The sequence below is a fragment of the Chiloscyllium plagiosum genome, chromosome 9 (genome assembly GCF_004010195.1).
Source record: "Chiloscyllium plagiosum isolate BGI_BamShark_2017 chromosome 9, ASM401019v2, whole genome shotgun sequence".
NCBI classification, from domain to species: domain Eukaryota; kingdom Metazoa; phylum Chordata; class Chondrichthyes; order Orectolobiformes; family Hemiscylliidae; genus Chiloscyllium; species Chiloscyllium plagiosum.
Window position 1 is genome coordinate 54,616,795 of NC_057718.1, and position 22,295 is coordinate 54,639,089.

Sequence of the window (22,295 nt, forward strand, 5' to 3'; positions counted from 1 at the left end):
GACAGGTGGAGTTCAACCGGGATAAATGCAAAGTCATGCACTTTGGAAGGTCGAACTCGATTGCTGAATATAGGATTTAAGTCAGGACTCTTGGCAGTGTGGAGGAACAGAGGGATCTGGGTGTTCAAGTACATAGATCCCTCAAAGTTGCTACCCAAGTGGATAGGGTTGTTAAGAAAGCATATAGTGTTTTGGTTTTCAATAACAGGGGAATCGAGTTTAAGAGCTGCGAGGTTTTGCTACAGCTCTACAAGACCCTGGTGAGACCACACTTGGAATATGGCGTCCAGTTCTGAGTCACCCTACTATAAGAAAGATACAGAGGTTTTGCAGAGTGTGCTAAGAAGGTTTACCAGGATGCTGCCTGGACTGAAGGGCTTGCCTTATGAAGAGAGGTTGACTAAGCTCAGAGTTTTCTCTCTGGAAAGGAGGAGGAAGACAGGTGACCTGATCGAGGTATACAAGATAATGAGAGGCATGGATAGAGTCAATAGCCAGAGACTTTTCCCGAGGGAAAGTGGCACGAGGGGTCATAGTTTTAAGATATTAGGAGAAAGGTATAGAGGGGATATCAGAGGAAGGTTCTTTACGCAGAGAGCTATGAATACATGGAATTCAGCTGTGGTCTTGGAAGCAGAGTCACTAGGGACATTTAAGCGACTGCTGGACATACACATGGATAGCAGTGAATTGAGGGGTACGTAGGTGAAGTTATTTTATTTTACATTAGGATTAATCCTGGGCACAACATAGTGGGCCAAAGGGCCTGTTCTGTGCTGTACTTTCCTATATTCTATGTTCTGTAAATTTTATACCATAATTCAACTTTGTCACATACCCAAGTTACAACCACGTGTGGATGTTTGGCATCAGATGCCCTGCGGAAGTATTAGTTATACAACAGATTTAGATGATTAGTTAATACAGGACAAAACTAATCCTGACATCAGAGTAACTATAAATTTTAATATTTAGTCTTCTTTCATCGTGAATGTGTCAAGAACCTAAAATAACAGGTTTAGATAAACTAAAATTTCCTAGATTGCCAGAGGATAAAAATTAGCATGTTCCTTGGAGTCTCTGCAACAAAATTACAAAGGAGTACATAGAAAATGTTTACATCAAGTATCCATTAACTTAATCTATAAATTATTTTCAATGGTACTTCGCATACAACCTTTCAGATTAAAATTTAAAATAATGAACACAATATTCTGATATTCGGCAACATACTGAGCGATGCTTCAAGCACCATGCTAATTAAACTCTATTACAACAGGAATGTGTGGGTTACCAATACACTTTATTTGAAATGGTATATTAAACGAAAAATATAAGAATAGTTATCTAAGTAAATATTGAACCTCTATGTAGATTTTGCTTCCTGCAGGATATTTTACCTGATGCGGAAATGCTGATATTGTCCCTTATAATGCACAAATCTAGGCATTGATAATGTGATATTGAAGAATCCAGCTGTTTATTATAACTGGCTATTATATACAATTATTAAATTCTCAGGCACAGAAATATCTATTAAGCTATTCGGCTACAACAGAGCAGCATGCTTATGATACGTTTCATTTCTAGCGATCCCTTTATTTCCTCAGGTCACAGGCTGTGACATAGTGATGATACCATGAGTGTGCCTCAAAAAGGTAGGTTTAAAATGGGAGATAGACAAAAGATGGGGAATTAAAGACCAGTTAACTTCAGTAGCGGGAAAATGCTTGAGTCTATTATCAATGAAGAAATAGCAAAGCATCGAGATAGAAACTGCCCTTTTTTACATTACATTACAGTGTGGAAACAGGCCCTTCGGCCCAACAAGTCCACACCGACCCACCGAAGCGTAATCCACCCATACCCTTACATTTACCCCTTACCTAACACTATGGGCAATTTAGCATGGCCAATTCACCTGACCTGTACATCTTTGGACTGTGGGAGGAAACCAGAGCACCCAGAGGAAACCCACACAGACACGGGGAGAACGTGCAAACTCCACACAGTCAGTCGCCTGAGGCGGGAAATGAACTCGGGTCTCTGGCGCTGTGAGGCAGCAGTGCTAACCACTGTGCCACCGTGCCCTGTTTGGCAGACGCAGCATGGGTTCATGAAGGAAAGGTCATGCTTAACTAATCTTTTGGAATTCTATGAAGACATTACAAACACAATGGACAACGGGGACCCAGTAGATGTGGTGCATCTTGGGTTCCAAAAGGCATTCAACAACGTGCTACATAAAAGGCCGCTGTATAAGATAAAGGCGCAAGGCATTACAGGCAATGTATTAGCATGGATAGAGGATTGGTTAGCCAACAGGAAGCAAAGAATGGGGATAAATGAGTGCTACTCTGGTTGGCAATCGGTAACTAGTGGTGTGCCTCACAGATCAGTGTTGGAACTGCAATCATTCACAATTTACATTGACAATTTGTAGTTGGGGTAAAAACAATGATTGCAGATGCTGGAAACCAGATTCTGGATTAGTGGTGCTGGAAGAGCACAGCAGTTCAGGCAGCATCCAAGGAGCTTCAAAATCGACATTTCGGGCAAAAGCCCTTCATCAGGAATAAAGGCAGTGAGCCTGGAGCTTGGAGAGATAAGCTAGAGGAGGGTGGAGGTGGGGAGAAAGTAGCATAGAGTACAATGGGTGAGTGGGGGAGGAGATGAAGGTGATAGGTCAGGGAGGAGAGGGTGGAGTGGATAGGTGGAAAAGGAGATAGGCAGGTAGGACAAGTCCGGAAGCAAATGTGGCTGTGGTAGCGAGTTTGTTTCACGGCATGGTTGAAGAGCTTTAGGGCAGAGGAAATGACCAGGGAGCTGCAGTGGGAGAGGGACTCCCTGAGAAAACTTTTACCTCATTGATTTTAACCCTACTGCGAATCCTCTTGCAAGGATGCCTGCCTTGAAGAAGTTTTCCTCCTCTCTCTACAAGAATCTCAGGGAGTCCCTCTCCCACTGCAACGCCCAGGTCATTTCCTCTGGCCTAAAGCTCTTCAACCATGTCGTGAAATAAACTCGCTACCACAGCCACATTTGCTTCCGGACTTGTCCTACCTGCCTATCTCCTTTTCCACCTATCCACTCCACCCTCTCCTCCCTGACCTATCACCTTCATCCCCTCCCCTACTCACCCATTGTACTCTATGCTACTTTCTCCCCACCCCCACCCTCCTCTAGCTTATCTCTCCACGCTCCAGGCTCACTGCCTTTATTCCTGATGAAGGGCTTTTGCCCGAAACGTCGATTTTGAAGCTCCTTGGATGCTGCCTGAACTGCTGTGCTCTTCCAGCACCACTAATCCAGGATTTGTAGTTGGGGACCACAAGTACTGCGGTTGACACTAAGATGAGTGGTAAGAGAAATGTGCAGAGGACTATGAAACTTAGCAAAAAGACAGAAGTTTAAGTGAGTGGGCAAAGGTCCAGCAGGTGGAATACAATGTTAATAAATGTGAAGTCATCTGTTTTGGTAGGAATAACAGCAAAAAGGACTATTACTTGAATGGTAATAAATTGAACCATGCTGCTGTGCATAGAGACTTGGTGTCCTTGTGCATGAATCGTAGAAGGTTGGTCTGCAGGTGCAACAGGTAATTAAGGTAGCAAATGGAATTTTGTTCTTCATTACTAAAAGGATTGGGTTTAAAAGCAGAGAGGTTATGTTGCAGCTGTACAGGGTGCTGATGAGGCCACATCTGGAGTTCAGCATGCAATTTTGGTCTCCTTACTTGAGAAAGGATGTACTGGCACTAGAAGCAACACAGAAACATAAAATTATGATGGGAATAGATAAGATAGAAGTAGAGAAGATTTTTCCACTGGTGGGTGAAACTAGGTCAAGAGGGCAAAATTAGGGGAGCAGATTTAGGACTGAATTGAGAAGGAATTTCTTCACCGGGAAGGTTGTGAATCTATGGAATTCCCTGACCAGTGAAGTAGTTGAGGCTTCCTCAATAACTCTTTTTAGAGCTAAGATAGATCATTTCTTTGAACAGTAAAGCAATCAAGGGTCGTGGTGAGTAAGTGGAGCTGAGGCCACGAAAAATTCGGCCATGATCTTATTGAATGGTGGAGCAGGCTCGAAGGGCCAGATGGCCTACTCCTGCTCTGAATTCTAATGTTATGTTCTTATGTATACTGACATACTGATAATGGGACATAACAGAACAAGCTCTTATGAAAATAAACTGAATCTTTAAGGACTGTACTATTAAATGAATCATTAAACACTGATGCAATTGCACACCAGTGAAATGTGACTATGAAATGCACAGAATCACTATAGACTTACTTCAGTTACTATACTGCATTTTGTATTAAAACCAATTAACTACTGTGTGAAATAAATGACAGCAGGCAGTTATATTTAGCTATTAGCACATTTTTGCAATTAGGTGAATGCCAAAGGTTAGTGTTCATGTATTATGTATATTCACCATTATCAATTTTGTGGCAAGATAAAAATTAAGACAACTAGACTTTAGAATTTAACCTCAACCCTACACCCCAACTCAAAGCAGTTACAGAAGATACCCAACAAAATCAGTCACTGCCTTTGTAAATCACATGAAGCATTAGATAAATTTCATTAAACCAGGGGTTGAAGACGTTAACACTTAAAGGTAGAGTTTCTAGTTTCCATGTTGTTGGAAGTAGAGGGGCTGTAAATTTCATACTTTTCTTCACTTTCTGTCTTGCAACAATAAAGGGGTGGCACGGTGGCTCAATGGTTAGCACTGCTGCCTCAGAGCACCAGGGACCCAGATTGGATTCCAGCTTCGGGCAACTGTCTATATGGAGTTTGCACATTCTCCCAGTGTCTGCGTGGGTTTCCTCTGGGTGTTCCAGTTTGCTGTGCAGTTCAGGCAGACTGGCCATACTAAATTGTCCATAGTGTTCAGGGTTAAGTGCATTAGGGGTAAATAAAGGATAGGGGGAATGAGTCTGGGTGGGTTACTCTTGGGTTGGTGTGGACTTGTTGGTCTGAAGGGCCTGTTTCCACACTGTCAGGATTCTATAAACTGTGGCATTTTATTTAATCCCAGGAAGATCTTCCAATCACCACTGAGTGCCTTCAATAACACTGCCTGAGCTCAGCCCTATTTCAATTCCTGAAATTAAATTCATGCTTTCGTTATCTCTAGACTTGACAATTCCAATTCACTCCTAGGGGATCTGCCATATTCTAGATTCTGTAAATGTAAATTTATTCAAAGTCCACTGTGCATACCTTAACTCACATCAAGTCTAAATCATATCACCTGTGAGCTCATTGACCTGATTGTGATTACAGAATTCAGTCTTCTTTTCAAATCACTTCATTCCTCCTCATCTCTGTAAACTCCTTCAGTCTCGTAAACCTGATTGCTGCACTCATCTAACTCTGGAGTCTTGAGCATCCAAATTTTAAATGACGCTACTACTGTCAGCTGCGTCTTCAAATCTCGTCCCACTTGCCAGCATTTGGCCCTCTAAACCCTTCCTGTTCATATACCCAATCAGATGCATTTTAAATGTTGCAATTGTACCAGCCTCCACCACTTCCTCTGGCAGCTCATTCCATACATGCACCACCCTCTGCATGAAAAGGTCGTCCATTGGGTCTCTTTCATATCTTTTCCCTCTTACCCTAAACCTATGCCCTCCAGTTCAGGGCTCCCCACCCCAGGGAAGAGACTTTGTCTATTTCTCCAATCCATGTCCCTCATGATTTTATAAACCGATATAAAGGTCACGCCTCAGCCTCCGACACTCCAGGGAAAACAGCCCCAACCTATTCAACCTCTTGTTATAGCTCAAGCCCTCCAAGCCTGGCAATATCCTTGTAAACCCTTTCAAGTTTCACAACATCCTTCCAATAGGAAGACCAGAATGCATGCTATTTTCCAAGTGGCCTAACTAACGTCCTGTACAACCACAACATAACCTCTCACCTTCTAAACACAATACTCTGACCAATAAAGGAAAGCATACCAAACGCTTTCTTCACTACCCTGCACTCTGAGGTCTCTTTGTTCAGCAACATTCCCTATGACCTTACCATTAAGTGTATAAGTCCTGCTAAGATTTGCTTTCCCAAAATGCAGCACCTTGCATTTATCTAAATAGTCCGACAAACTTACCTCCTTGGTCAAACCATTTGACATTATATCATGTTTGTTTGGGTTATATCGTGTTTTACAATGCTCCCTCAAAGTACTTTGGGACCTTTTATAACATTAGAAAGTGCCATATAAATTGATGTTAGCAGGCCCCAAACTAGAAATGCCAAAACTACATCTTACATACAAACTGGAATAGAAGGACCCACTTGGTTCTTTGAGACTGCTCCAACATTTAATGAGATCATGACTGGTCTAATGATGGCCTCAACTGCACTTTCCTATTTACTTCAGATACCCCCTGACTGTCTCCTTGGTCCAGAAACCAAGTACCTCTGCCTTAAATTATTTAGTTACTCAATCATCTTGCAAAGAGACTCTCAATTCTTATAACATAATTTCTCATCTTCATCTTAAGTATGAGATGCATTTTAAAAGGTGTCTCCTAGTTGTAGTATCATCAACGACGAATTAGCTTATGTGGTTGAGCTCTTGTGCAAATTTTTTGTTGTTTCATGAAATTAAGTAACTTGATCATAGCTCACAAAAGGAAAACCTCAAACATAATTCATTAAAACTATCAATTCATTTTAAAGAAATTGTCGACAAGGAGCGAGTGAGTTACATTTCGCTGGTTCAAGGCACCTTTAAGAGTGCAACATTGTGGCCTTCGCTTCATTGCCATCATCAGTACTATTATAGCAACATTACTTTTGTTACACTTTTGGCCATGTCCATTGGTAAATATACTGCCTAAACATTTGGCCTTTCACGTTCATTCGTAAAAGCAGCAAAGGAAAATTTAGAGAGAACAGAATAAAACACAATTGATAAAACTTTCAAAAGACCACAAAAGATACACATCAAGGGTAAGACAAATTAGCTGCAGATGAAATGCAAAATTATTGAAAACGAATTTAGCTTCCTTGTGTCAAGGACGAGGGGGCAAGCAAAAGAAATGCATATTACAAACAAGACAAAAAAGGAATGTCAGCTATTTAAGAAGTGCTACAATGACTACTGGATTAGCAGATAAGTGACCTAATCACAAAATTTCTATTTCAGATCTGGATCAATTCACAATGTTAAAAAGAGTATGTACATATATGTGTGCATACATAAATTAAAATGTAAGACAAAAACTCAAAAGACAATTGAAAGGCTTAGCATAAATCTATGATTAATATTACCCATGAAAAATGCCCAGTCTATCTCAAACATCTTGGAAGAGCAAAATATCTCAAAAATCGGAACATTAGGTTAAACAAGCTGCTACTATGCTGTCTGAGTTAATGATATTTTCCATAAACAGGAAACTGTGATCAATTTGAACAGAAATGCTTCCTTCCACACAATTGAGCAAAGTGGTGTATGAATTTCAGAACTGTTGCAATACAAAGGACAAAGGTCATATTGTTCCAATGAGTGCTTGATCAAATTAAACAGTATGCTCTATTGGTTGTTTGTAATAGGTAGACTCCAAAGTGCACTCAACCAGGTCACACTTGCAAAACAAACAAAATTTCTGTTGCTTGTAATGTCATTCCACAACTGGACAGAATGGGCTAAGAAAAAAATCCTGCATGCATAAATAGCTATACAAACAACAAATCCATAATAATTAGTTGAGTATGATTGCTATAAGTGACATATGCAGAAACCTATTGCCTGCAAATAAAAGGAATGAATAAGCCTTACACCTTAAATTACCCAAAAGCCTGAGCAGCTAATAAGGCCCTATCGATTTCTTACGACAATGATCAGAATCAGCACTTTTCTCCATAGTACAAATTTTTATGAGTTTGTTCACAATTTGCCACTCATATTTATTCCGATGAGTGCAAGACAAAAAGTTTCAACTTCTTACTTTTTCCACAATATTTATACACTATAAGACAAAGTGACCATTCAAACTGAACCAATGCTTCCATACTAACAATAACAATGGGAACAAAGTGAAATGGGGAAATTAGGCTATTCTTCATATATTTGTCCAAACTTTCCAGCAAATGTGAGGGCATTGGTGTGTGCCATGTGGCACACTAAATCAGTGTTGCTAATTTACTTCAAGCTTTTTTGTGTTCTTTCTTTTTTGTTCATTCACAGCACATTTGCATCATTTATTGCCTATCCCCAAAGGTTAATCCTATTGCTGTGTACCTGGAACCACATGTAGTCACAGACCAGGTAAGGACATCAATTTCCTTCACTAAAGCACATTAGTATACCAGATCAGTTTTTCCAACAATTAACAGTGCTTTTGCGGTCATCGTTAAACCTGTCAATTCCAGATTTTGGTTGAATTCAAATTCTGTCATCTGCCCATTGTAGGATTCGAAACAAGGTACCTAGAACATTTCCTGGATCTATGGAATAGTAGTCAAGCAATAATACAATTAAGCCATTGCCTCCCATAACTAGAACATTCTGGTAAAAGTAGCAGCAAATTAGAAGTGACAAAGTCAAAGACTTTGCAATGACACCTCCACAATTGATTCAATTTCATGATCCTAGAATAAATTTGCTACATTAACCTAACGATTCTACTGAATTTCAATAAATTTTCATAATTTGAGATACTACAGAAAATAAATCTCCAAATGTGTTTGTTGAACACAAGTTCTGTGTGTATGAAACAACCTCCACTTACAGAGAGAGGGCGGTATTGTGAAGATTGAGAAGGGGAAAATTGAAGAAAATACATGAACAGCAATTTGAACGCCTGCCTCATTTTATCCTTGAAAGTGACCAAGTTAGAAATTGGTACTTTAAAAAAAGTGTTGAATAATTTTAAGATGCGCTGAACCTACGGGCCTTAACATTGGCTGGTCTGAATAAAGCGAATATGGATTTTGAGTATGTTTATCATTTACAATTTATGTCTAGAATAAACAAATTTGTCAGTGATATCTTATACATCTGTTCCAATTTTTAAAATGCTAACACTTGCACTAATACTTACAATTTAATATGAATGGTGCACAGTGCTAAAAAGTAGTCATCAATAACTCTTGCTATTTTTCATACTTTATGTGTGTTAGTTAGTGTTAATTAAAAACTTTGTTGGTATCTGTGGGAATTGCATCTATTACAGAAACTAACTGCAGAACACAAAGTACTTGAGATCATATTAAAGGCTCATTTGATAAACTGGAGATATACTGTGCTGCCTAATTGGTATTTCAACAAGAATTATCAGGGTAACAAACTGACCTGTATTTGAAATGGAACTCCCACATCCTGGCTCCTTTGCTGCTGCAAAAGTCTTTGTACAATATTTTGAGATTTACTCTTTGCACTTGGGGAGGATGCACCTTCATATGTGAATAGCAGCTTTCTCCCAAAAGCCTGGGTCACAGGATCAGCAGCTTCCACAGGCTTGGCAGCAAATCTTCCCACCTAACCAGCTGAATCCATACTCAAATTAACAGCCACTACCACCCAACACTGACCCCTATGACAAAGCAGCCCTTACCTTTCACCTTTCCCACCCACCCTCAAAAGTTAATCACCATGGGAATGATTGTGATACGAACATGCCTTTTACTTCTCATTAATTATATGTTAATAATATGCCCAATTTTTTATATATTTATATATAGCTGATTTGCACAAATATTGGAAGGATTTCAAAGTGATGATATAGAAAACAGTTTAAAAGTGAACATATGAGCACAATTACCACTGATGGAATGTTCAGTATAATTAGGAGGCAAAAATAGAAGTTGTAGTTAAAGATATAGAGCATTTGATGAAAAGATTAGTTCACCATGAATGCTAATGCATCAACTGAAATTTCTGGCCTTAACTGGGTCTCAATTTGTATATTCTACTTTTAATTAATCAAAATACACAATATACTTGTAGTTTCAAAATAATTTGAAATTATAAACAATCCAGAAAATCCAGTGTAATGAAACCAATTCTTTGTTCACAGTTATAGATGTGACCTTGCTGACAAGTTCAATACCCATTACAGGTATCCACAAGTCTTCTAGACAAAACCAGACAAACCACATTTGTTTGTCATTCCATTTACACTTTTAAAAAAATCATTTTCCTATTTGTCAGACTGTGCTTTAAATCCTTGATCAATACGTCATATTAAATGTGCCTAGTAGCTTTAGTAGGTAGATTACGACTGAACCTTACACACACACATCACCGTTTATGAGCAAGAGTCACTTTAACACAAATAACAGGAGCCTTAACATTACCACCAGGAGTCAGGTGTTGATCTATGCTTTGTAGACATAAATACATCACTTGCCCAGATAAAGGTCTGTATCATTGCAGCAACAAACACCCTCTGTTACTGCGTTTTGAGAAGATTCATAGCGAAGGTGGGGATTCTGGACGTAGGTTTGCTCGCTGAGCTGGAAAGTTTGTTTTTAGATGTTTCGTCACCATACGAGGTAACATCATCAGTGAGCCTCCAGTGAAGCACCGGTGGTATAGCCCACTTTTTTGTGTTTAGGTTTCCATGGGCTGGTGACGCCATTTCCAGTGATGTTACTTCCTGTGGTGGTGTCATTTTCTGTTCTTTGTCTCAGATGGTGGTAAATGGGATCCAGGTCAATGGGTTTGTTGACAGAGTTCCGGTTGGAATGCCATGCATCTAGGAATTCTCGTGCGTGTCTCGAGGATGGATGTGTTGCCCCAGGCGAAGTGGTGTCCTTCGTCATCTGTATGTCAAGGTATTAATGAGTGTGGGTCATGTCTTTTGTGGACAGTTGATGTTTGTTTATCCTGGTAGCTAGTTTCCTACCTGTTTGTCCAATGTAGTGTTTGTTACAGTTCTTGCAAGGTATTTTGTAAATGACATTAGTTTTGCTTGTAGTCTGTATAGGGTCTTTCAAGTTCATTAGCTGCTGTTTTAGTGTGTTGGTAATTTTGTGGGCTACCATAATGCCAAGAGGTCTGAGTAGTCTGGCTGTCATTTCAGAGATGTCTTTGACATAGGGGAGCGTGGCTAGGGTTTCTGGACATGTTTTGTCTGCTTGTTGGGGTTTGTTGCTCAGAAATTGGTGGATTATTTTCATCGGGTACATGTTCTTTTTGAATACACTATGTCGGTGATTTTCCTCTGCTCTTCATAGTTCCTCTGTGCTGCAGTGTGTGGTGGCTCATTGAAATAATGTTCTAATGCAGCTTCATTTGTGAATGTTGGGAAGATTGCTTCTTTCTGTATGTGTTCCATATGTGTTGGTTTCCTGTCGACACTGGTTTGAAGTTTGCCATTGGCTGTTCGCTCTACTGCGATATTTAGGAATGGCAGTTTGTTGTTGTTTTCCTCCTCTTTAGTGAATTTTATGCCAGTAAGGATATAATTGATGGTCTTGAAGGTTTCCTCTAATTTGTTTTGCTTAGTGATGACAAAGGTGTCATCCACGTATCGGACCCAAAGTTTGGGTTGGATGGTTGGCAGAGCTAATTGTTAGAGTCTCTGTTAAGAACTCTGATATCAGAGATCCCATGGGTATTCCGTTGGCTTGTCTGTAGATTTTGTTGTTGAAGGTGAAGAGAGTGGTAAGATAGGTCATCATAGTTCCTCTTCGTAGGGTATGTGGAACAATCCATCTTCCGCAACTACACTGGCCCCACCCCCCATCTTTTCTTTCGCTACATAGATGACATGAACCATGGGGTTATGTTGCAGCTGTAGGAAACTATGGTGTGGCCGCACTTGGAGTATTGCGTACAGTTCTGGTTACCACATTATAGGAAGGATGTGTAAGTTTTGGAAAAGATGCAGAGGAGATTTATGAGGATATTGTCTGGTATGGAAGGAAGGTCTTCTGAGGAAAGACTGAGTGACCTGAGGCTGTTTTCGTTAGAAGGAAGAGGTTGAGAGGTGACTTAATAGAGATGTGAAAGATGATCAGAGGATTAGATAGTGTTAGCAGAGAGAGACGTTTTCCTCGGATAGTGATGGCTAGCATGAGAGGACATAGCTTTAAATTGAGCGGTGATAGATATAGGACAGATGTCAGAGGGGTAGTTTCTTTACTCAGAGAGTAGTAATGGCGTGAAACTCCCTGCCTGCAACTGTAGTAGACTCACCGACTTTAATGTCTTTTTAAATGGCCATTGGATAAACATATGGATGATAATGCAACAATGCAGGTTAGTTCAGCTTCAGGCTGGTTTCACAGGTCAGCACAACATTGAGGGTCAGAGAGCCTGGACTGTGCTGTAATGTTCTGTGTTCTTTGAAAGCAAGATAATATTTCGAGTCTGGCGATTCTTCATCAGAACTGTTAACAGCTCAGGAAAGGTGGTAATATATTGAAGTGACGTTTGTGGGAAGGGGTTGGTCTTGCACAAGGTGACTTACTTGCCGATTTACTTCCTCCAACCTCAGTATCCAAGGCCTCAGGCACACCTTCCAGGTGAAGCAGCAGCTTACCTGCACTTCTCTCAACTCATTTATTTCATTCACTGCTCAGAATGTGGTCTCCTGTATATCGGGGGAGATGAAACACAGATTTGATGACCGCTTTGCTGAACACCTACACTCTGTCTGTAAAACATGACCCAGAGTTTCCCACTGCCTCCACTTCAACACACCACTGTGTTCCTACACCAACATTTCTGTCCCAGATCTGTTGCAGTGTTCCTTAACGCAAGTTCAAAGAACAACACTTCATTTTCCACTTTCTCCTGCTGAACACTCTCTGCTCATTCCTGAAGAAGGGCCTGTGCCCGAAACGTCGAATCTCCTGTTCCCTGGATGCTGCCTGACCTGCTGTGCTGTTCCAGCAATAAAGTTTCAACTTTGATCTCCAGCATCTGCAGACCTCACTTTCTCCTGGTAAGATAGGTCCACTAGCTTGACGATACTGTCTTTGTTGAAGAAGTTGGTGGTGTTTGGTGTATGTGCCTTTGGTTCTTCTAATAGTGTAGCCAGTGTTTCCTTGGCCAGGTTGATATTGATAGATGTAAACAGGGCTGTTACATCAAAGGAAACCATTATTTCATCCTCTTCTATCTTGGTGTCTTTGATGATCTTGAGGAATTCTTGGGTGGAGTGGATAGAATGGCATGAGTCTTCTACTAAGTGTTTTAGTCATTGTTGTAGCTTCTTGGCTCATCTGTAAGTTGGTGTTCCGGGTAGCAACACTGAGGGGTGCTCCTGGTTTGTGAATTTTGAGTAATCTGTAGAAACGTGGTGTGTTGGATCCGTCTGGTTTCATTTTTTGGAAATTGAACTTATTTATTTCTCCAGATTTCTGAAGTTTTTTGAGTAGGGCTATAATTCAGTTCTCTAGTTGTGGGGTTAGGTTTGTTGCCACTTGTTGATAAGTGTTGCTATCTGCAAGCAGTGCATTCTCTTTCTCAATGTAGACTCTGATTTAAAATGACTGTCAAGTGTCCTTTGTCTGCAGGTAGGATAATGTTTTTTATCATTTTTTCGTCCTTCTCGTGCTTTCCTTGCTTGCGTATTGAGTGTGTTTCTTCCTTTTCCTGTTTAGTGTTGGTGCGACTGTCTGTCTGGTGGTATGCTGAGGTTCTTCTGTGAATTCATTGTCTTTCGTGTTGTTTCTAATGCTGCTAAGAAATCTTTATTCACATCCTCAAGGTTGTAATTTAATATTCATACTAAGATGGCTTTTTCAGTGTCTGTTAAGGGCCAGTCAGGTAAGATTTTTATCCATGCTTCTGTGTTGTTATTTTGTCTAAGTTTGTCTAGTTTTTTCTGCAGGTCTAGTTTTCTCATTTTCTGTGTTTGTTGCTGTCTAATGTTTATGCCTTGTTGTATTGTGTCTATCCATTCATGGTCTGTTACATTAGTGAGTAAAGCTTGGTTGTATTTATGGAGTCTGTTGTGGGCATCATTAATAATTTCTCTAAGCATTCTGTGGCCATTTTGCTCTGCTATTCTTTTGGCTAGTGGGGTGTTAAGGGGAGGTTTGTATTTAAGACATTTTAGGTGGTATTTGTTTCCTTAGACATTTGTGCAGGAAATACAGCTGTTCGTGGGTGGCGCTCTGTCGGATGGCGTTGGTTTCCCATTTTCGGGCCAGTTTTAGCATACTGCGCCCATAGATGTTAGCAAGTTTTGAGAAGGTTCGTAACTCAGGTTGAGGTTCTGTCACCACAGGAAATGACATCACCAACTTAAGGAAACCTAAACACATAAATAAAACAGCAGGCCGTATCACCAGTGGCTCACTGATGTTACCTAGTATGGTGACGAAACGTCCAAAAACTACCCTTCCAGCTCAGTGAGCAAACTTACATCCAAAACACCCTCAATATTTAGGAGGGCAAAGTATGCTCTCTGGTTTCAAAGCCTCAATCATAATCTGTAAACACAGCTTTTACCACAATCTTCCACACATTGCAAGAGCACTCGGGCAGTGGATCGCCTGTCCCGATACCAAGATGGAGGAAGAGGCTATACTTGTTCATAGGATATGGGTGTTATTGGCTACATCAGCCCTTACTGCCAATCCTTAACTGTAGTGGAGAGGCACTATTATTGACAGTAATATATTAGCAGACATGAGAGTTTATTAATCACAATACTTATATATCATCTGCAATCATTCGCTAACGAGTATGACTTTTTAGCTAAGAAATTCCATGTCAATAGTTAACCTGTACATAATTCTTGTTTGATTGCGTGTATGTATGCAATTACTTCAAGTGCATGATTATTTGACTTCACAAAATGGGCACAACAATTAATTCTGAATAAAAGGTATAATTTGTTTGTCAAGAAATTACTTCCTCACCTGTGCATTTTAAGCCTTTGATGGTATTTGTTCCAGATAAAACAATTTTTTCATATGGTAGCAACAAGTTAAATAAATCAAATATCAAAATCTAAGTCAGATATGCAGGTCAAAACTGCTGGTGTATACCATGTGTCCTGTAGGCTACAAATTTTCTCTGAAGGCTATGCGGAAATAAGTGCTCCAGAACATCATGAGGAATTCATTATGCATTAAGAATTGTGCATGCTGTCATTTACAGAGAAGATGGCATCATTTACTGAAGTTGTTGTTGAAGAAAGTTTGATCTTTCAGACTATACGTAGGGGCTAGATAAAGGAACATAATTGGCACCTGTAGGTCTTCTAAACATTGAGCCATCAGTCATCGGGGTTTTGAAAGACAGTCAAGGGGTTTCAGCAATGATTCAAAATAGCCTTCTGAACAGGAGCTGGGTTGGTGCTAGCTTGGTCAATACAGCCTGGACCAGCAAGTCTTGGTTGATGCAGTGAATAAATTCTCCTAATGCTACATACCCATGTGGTGTAATGGTGCAACATTTGCAAACTCAGGTAGCAGAGGTGCCAGTATCAGTAAAAGTGTACTGGTAATAATTATCATATTCACCTCTATGTCAACAGATTTGTAACTCTGATATGACAGCCATGTAGCAGAACAATATTTCACTGTACAGCATCACAAAGTTGAGTGCGGTCTAATAGAAGATTCAATTATCTGCTTTTTATGATATATGTAAGATGACCTGGATTTGATATAGGACTTTGGCAGATGACACAAAACTTGTGCATAATTTGAACTGTGAAGATAAGTTACAAAAGGACACAAACAGACTGATAGAATGGACAAAATGAGTTGAAATTTAAAGCAGAGAAGTGTGGTGACACTTTATATTGCTGTAATTCCCACTAAAATGTAAGTGATTTCATTATTAAAGGAAAGAAGGGAGAGCTACCTTGGGATATAGACATATCAATGAAGATGGTAGGGAAGGTAGACAAAATGTTGAAATAGACATTGCCTCTTTTATCAAATCCAAGATTCTTAGTTTACAATGGAAAGAAAGCTAAAATGAAGCTTTCTAAATCATAAATCCATCCTTAACTGGAGTATTAAGTCCAATATTGGGCATCACAATTTAGAAAGGATGTGAAGGTTTTAAAGAAAATAATCAGGAGACTGGTATCAGGGATGAGGAATTTCAGTTTTGTCAATAAATTGGTTGAAGCTGGGTTGTTCTCTTTAGAGAAAGTTGTCAGGACATTTGATAGTAGTGTTCAAAATCATGAAGCGTAAATAAGACAAAAATATTCCATGACAGGAGATAGCGAGTTTTGAGAAGATTTGAGGTTCAGGTTGAGGTTCTGTATGTAGGTTTGCTCGCTGAGCTGGAAGTTTTGTTTTCAGATGTTTCATCAACATACTAAGTGACATCAATGGGCCTCCGGATGAGGCACTGGTGGTATGGCCCACATTTTATTTGTGGGGAAACAGAAGAGGAAATGACAAAACCACATGAAATTATGTCACCACAGGAAATGACATCACCAACCCAAGGAAACCTAAACACAAAAAAAAGCAGGCCATACCAGCTTCCAGCTCAGCGAGCAAATCTACATCCATAACAGGAAATATCAAGAACAGAAGGTGATAGAAATAGAATGGCAAAAGAATCAATGGCAACATGAGGAAAAGCATAAGTGACTAGTATCTGAAATGCATTACCTTGGTATGTGGTGGTGGAGGAGATTCAGTTTTGACTTTCAAAAACCCATGAGGAAAGACATTGCAGTTCTCTGGGGAAAGGATGGGGAGGGAAACTAACTGAATTTCTGCTGCAGAGCCTTCACTCTTCTGTGCTGTAATTATTCTATGACTCTTTTTCCCATTTGTTAAGTTTCTGAACCATGCTAATCTGCTATGTTTTCCTCCCAAGATTCTGAAGATGCTGTATCTACATTTGTAGAAACAACTTTTACCTCTTGTGCCACAAAAAGGTAACCTCAGAGTTTAGTTTACTTAATTTGATTGAAGTAGGAATTTGAAGCAATCACATTTTAAGGGTTTGGCAAAAATCACTGTCAATGAAACTAAGTCCAAATCAGTGGCCAGGGTTTCCCCAGTATTCAACAGATTCTCTGTTTCTGAGGCCAAGACCATATCCTCTGCACATTTTGAGGTTTTGCTGAATAATGACAGTCTTCTCACAATTGACTTTATTATGTGTAATCTTAGATCACAACTACTGTCATCTCAAAAAGACACGTTTGCTGAAATCTGATTCCCATTGACAAATACAAGTTAAGCAGCTCTCTTGATACTGCAGTGATACAATTTGTTTGGGTTGATTGAAATTTGACTAATTTTATTACGAATTAGCAAACAATGAATGAAAAATGTCAAGATTCATTTGGTTTTAAAACCACACTGTTGACTTTCTGGTCATGTTTCTAAAAATTCAGGAGTACCAATCTTTCAAACAGAAAAGCTAAACTGTTGTAGGAACACTCACTTACACAGAAGGAACCTCAAATATCCTGCATTTGATTAACCTAATTTCGGATTATCTGAACAAAATCACAAATTCCAGATGCTTGACTAACTATGTTATCCAGCATTCAATTAACCAAACAACAATAAGTTGTCACATTCTATCTTTTGGGGTTGAAGAAAGACATGTTCAATATGACCCTGAATTCCATTATTTAAATTCACCTGAGTAGTGAAACAGGAAGACATCTGTATTTAACATCTGACTTGAAGAATCACAGCTCAACATTACAGCATTCTCCCACCACTGCTGCATGAGAATTAGCCTAAAATTATACACTCAAGTTCTGAACTAGACTTGAATTTTCCAATTCATAAATAAGTGCTCCTAATTAGACCAAGCTGACAAACGAAGCATGGTTTTCAAATTAAAAGGTTACAACATAATGCATTTTATCGCAGGGGTGAATATAAAAACTACTGTTGCGACTCAGACTAAAATTTATCACCATTTTCCTCTGTAATCTAATTATGCTTACCTCTAACTGTTCATCTTCCAAGAGTTTTATAACCAGCCATCTCACATCTTTGACTGCCTGTTCATTGTCCAAAAAAACAAACAAATTGTAGAATACCATGGTTTGAAGGTAGGTTAGGACAGTGTACTTTGTATGCCAAGAACTGCTCTCTGATATCTGTGCAAATGAAAACAAATAATTCAAAATGATAACTGATAATAGAATTCTGCAGGTTAAAAAGTGGCAACCAAAATACAAAAGTAAATTAAATAAAAGTAAGTTACAGTACAATAGTTCTCAAATATCCTACAATGTGACATTTTATACACAATCAGTGCTTTCCACAGTAATCCAGTAACTACTAATAGTGCTCCCATAAGTCAGTTCTGTAGTTATCACATCCAGTTGTGAACAGTAGTGGGCAATTAAGTACTTAACAGGAGAAGACTCCTAAATATCCTCAATGTTGAAGCTGGATAAAGTTTTAAATTATTTGGAAGTGGCCACTGAATTCTAACTGCAACCTCAATGATATTTTTACCAGTTTGCTCTATTCTCAGCCCATAATAGATAGAATTCCAATTCATCTTAAACAAATGCAGATGAATACTTTGTCTAACTGTCAAAGATTTGACTCTGAACCTTTAGATATTTACTCTTTAGCTTTTAAATACATGCAAGGGGAGGTGATGATGTAGTGGTTGTATAATTGAACTGGTAATCCAGAGGCCCAGACTAGTACTTTGGAAACAAATCAAAAGATATCATAGCAGTTCGTGGAATTTGAATTCAGTTAACAAAGCTGTTATAAAGCTAGTGGCTGTGATGGTGACCATGAAACCAATCATCAATTATTGTAAATTACATCTGGTTCACCTCGCAAATATCTAAATTAAACTCTACCTGTCATTCCTCAGTCCACTGGCCCAGCTGATAAGATCCTGCTGCATTTTCACTTAACAAATCCGTCTCAGCTTTCCTTAGTTAATTTGCATTTACCAAAGTGATAAGTTTGTCCCAAATTATTATTTCTAAAAATTTCCCCACTACCACAATAAAACTGATTGGCACGAAGTTTGTTTGCTACTTGCATTGGTAGCAATGGGCAGGGAGAAACTAGACATTGCATTCTCTTTGGCCTTTATTGAGTCATATTAAATTTCATGGCAGAGAAAGATATCACAAGTAGTAAAGGATCTGAAGAATAACTCAGAGTTGCTAGAACATGCAAATTAAAGTGAGACTTGCAAAAGCAGGGCTATCTGCATGAGGGTATTCTGAAAGTAATGTGTGTCAAAGATGGTTTTAAAAATAGTGGGGATAAAGAAAAAAGCAATGAGAGAAATGCATTTTAAATATTAATTTTAGAAGTAGCAGGAAAAGTCAAGAAAGTTAGGGCCAATCAAATTTAAAAAAAAACTTTGAGGGTAGAGAAAATGTTCCTTAAAACAGTGCGGCTATTTGAACCAAAGAATACGAGAAGGAGGAGTGGAAATAATTAAACTGGATAGCCATAAATAAGAAAAAGGCTCCAACAAAATGCATTAAGAGTGTTGCCCAAGAATGTTATTTCATGGCAGATACTGCATTTATTGTCTAAGTGGAAAATCACATGGTGCGGTACAAAAAAAACACTTCTCAAAGCAAGTACTGCTTTTGCACTAAAACAATCAGCCCTAGGTTTCTAGCTACTAGAGCTTTTGCTTCAAACAAAATGTTTCTAACAAATAGTTATTTAAGAAACAACAGTATATTTCTAAAAGAAATGCAGGACATGTTTTAATACAGGGCTTAATAAAGAACTAAATTAGCTAGTTTTCAAACAGAACTATTGCACGCAGTGTTATACAGAACATTATATTATATGTGAGGATTTAACTGAAGGTCAAATTATATAAGTAGAGATTGTGATTTTTTTTAACTGCAGAAATGTGAATAGTGATAACCTTACCAATTAATGTTAAGACTATCGCATCATATTATTCTGACACCAACAATTAAACATATTATAAAATGCTGAGGGAAAGAAGAATACTTTAATCAGAGATATAGTAAACATTGATTGGTTTGCAAAGACCATAGACATAACTGGTTAATCTTTCGTGTCACTGATGTCCTTCGTACTAGTTCGTTAGTTCAAGTCAATTTATCCTATACCATTTAAAATAGTGACAGATGTACAGGCCAAGAAAATAGCACTACTTTTGACTAACCCACACAGCCAAGAGGACAAAGGTGGAATGTGCCAAAGGCAAATCAGTGTTGCTGGAACAGCCCCTTAACTAAAAGTGTTGTGAGAAGTTGTTCATCACACAGTCAGAAGTTGAAGAATGTGACTCAATAACACCTACAAATGCAGCTAGGAAAGAACGCTGGACATGCAAGCCACAAACATTCCAAAAAAATAAACCTGATTAAAATGGTTCTCAAAAGCTAGTTTCAATGAAGAATGCCTTATGTATTCTGGCATTTTCCTTAGTTTGTCCTGAACATTGAAGTTTCCTTCCTACATTCCTTAGTAAAATATATATTTACAATAGAGATATTAAAATATATAATTTACCTGTTTTATAACATCTAGCACCATGATCACTTGTTCAGGATACAGCAATCCCTGAGACATAAGTGATAAACACATTTTTGCATCCCTTTTAAGTTCATCATAGTTCTCATCATTTTCCACAGGAGCAATCTAAAATGGATGAAACAGTTCAGAAACTAATTTAAATACTAAGTAAACATAACTCAGAATGCCAACTGGACAGATTACTTTGGCAAGAAAAACGACGAAAATAAAACTGGTTCAAATGCAACCAAAGAACCAAGTTTAATCCAAATTAACATGGACAGCAATGCTTTTTGAATTTTAAATAAATAATTCAAAAACAGTGATAGGAAATCAACCTTACAAGTGGCTATGTCCACTTTAAGCTTCAACCAATTCAGGCACCAAATATCAGACCAGAAACTAGAACTCTGGTGAAAGGGAAAGGACACCTAAATTTCAAGCCGAGGTCTAAATTTCATAGGAACCTACAGTGCAGATAGAGACTATTCAGCCCATCAAGTCTGTACTGAGCCTCCAAATAGCATTCCACTCGGATTCACATCCCCACCCTAAAATTCCACATTTACAATAATCCACTTAGCTGCACACTATGGGCCAATTTAGAATGGCTAATACACATAACCTGCACATCTTTGGACTGTGGGAGAAAATTGAAGCACCCAGAGGAAACTCACACAGACAAGGAAAGAACATGTAAACACCGCACAGACAGTCACCCAAGGCTGGGACTGAATCCACATCCCTGGCATTGAGGGGCTAACCACTGTGCCACAATGCCACCCTAATTTGTTCAGAGGTCTAGATTTATGTAATCAAGCTGGAAACGGCTCACTCCAAATAAAGTCAGCTAATTATGACAGGGTTTGAAGTATGTATAATGATGAGTTGGTTCATTCATTCAGTTCTAGATTTTAACTACATTCGTTGGGGAAGTGTGATGTTTTGACTGGACAATACATTTTTCTCATATGCAAAAAAAGCAGGAAGGATCTTGAATTTCAGTGGTAGTGTCCCTAACTCTAGGCCAGAAAGTCTTGGTTCAAGTCACACCTGTCCTGGAGATGTATCATAACACATCCAAACAGGGATAATTAAAAATAATTGAGAGGAAAAAAGCTATTAGTGCAGCAAGACTTTTTTGGCAACACAGACATGAAACCAAATATATTCCAAACTAAATATGATTGCTTCAGTATAATTAAGAAACAGGTTAAAACATGTGCTAATTTACTTTGCACAGTTTAGAAATTAATGTAAACATTACAGTCACAACATACCTTGAATAAAAGCGGCATGAGTTGGAGCTGCTCTGCAACTGCCGTAGAGAATGACCTTCCTGCGCTTGCCATTAACCATTTCAGCACTGTGCAGCAAAACAAACCATGCAGTTGATTGAGAGATCAGAATCTTGACTATATTCACTGAATTTTAATTTTATGTTCCAGGAAGTAAAGGAAAAACCACAGTTCGTTTCAAAAAAGCTAGTCCTTTTAAATACCCAGAATTTGTTATGCAAGGGAATCAAAGGGTATCCGGGGTAGATGAGAACTTGGAATTCAAAATAGAAATGGATCAACAATGATCTTATTGAATAGCTGAGTAGGTTCGAGGGGCTAAATGGCCTACTTCTATTTCTCATTTGTATTCCTTAAAGCTGCCTTTTTAACATTATTTTCCATTCTGGTCTTATTAATGCTTACTTTTGCTTCATGTGTTTTTCCAATTTCGCTTCCTCCTTTTCTATTTTCCTTCAATCTTGCCACCTCCTTAGGTTTCCATGCCTCTGCCAGACTAGGTTAAACCCTCCCAACAGTAGCAGCAAACATCGCCACAAGGATATTAGATCCCAAAGACACAACCTACTCACACTG

The 22,295-nt window shown here is 38.8% G+C and overlaps 1 protein-coding gene across 3 annotated transcripts in view; it reads right to left on the reverse strand.

Annotated features, from left to right (window-relative positions):
• LOC122552867 (proteasome activator complex subunit 4-like) overlaps nt 1–22,295 on the reverse strand; it is a 193,287-nt gene that overhangs the window by 11,334 nt on the left and 159,658 nt on the right. For all 3 annotated transcript variants that reach the window (XM_043695950.1, XM_043695949.1, XM_043695948.1), the window contains 3 exons: nt 21,702–21,787; nt 20,419–20,547; nt 17,877–18,032 (listed from right to left, as the gene is read on the reverse strand). In XM_043695950.1, the coding sequence (XP_043551885.1) occupies nt 17,877–18,032; nt 20,419–20,547; nt 21,702–21,787 (371 nt within the window). The remainder of the gene's footprint in view (nt 1–17,876; nt 18,033–20,418; nt 20,548–21,701; nt 21,788–22,295) is intronic.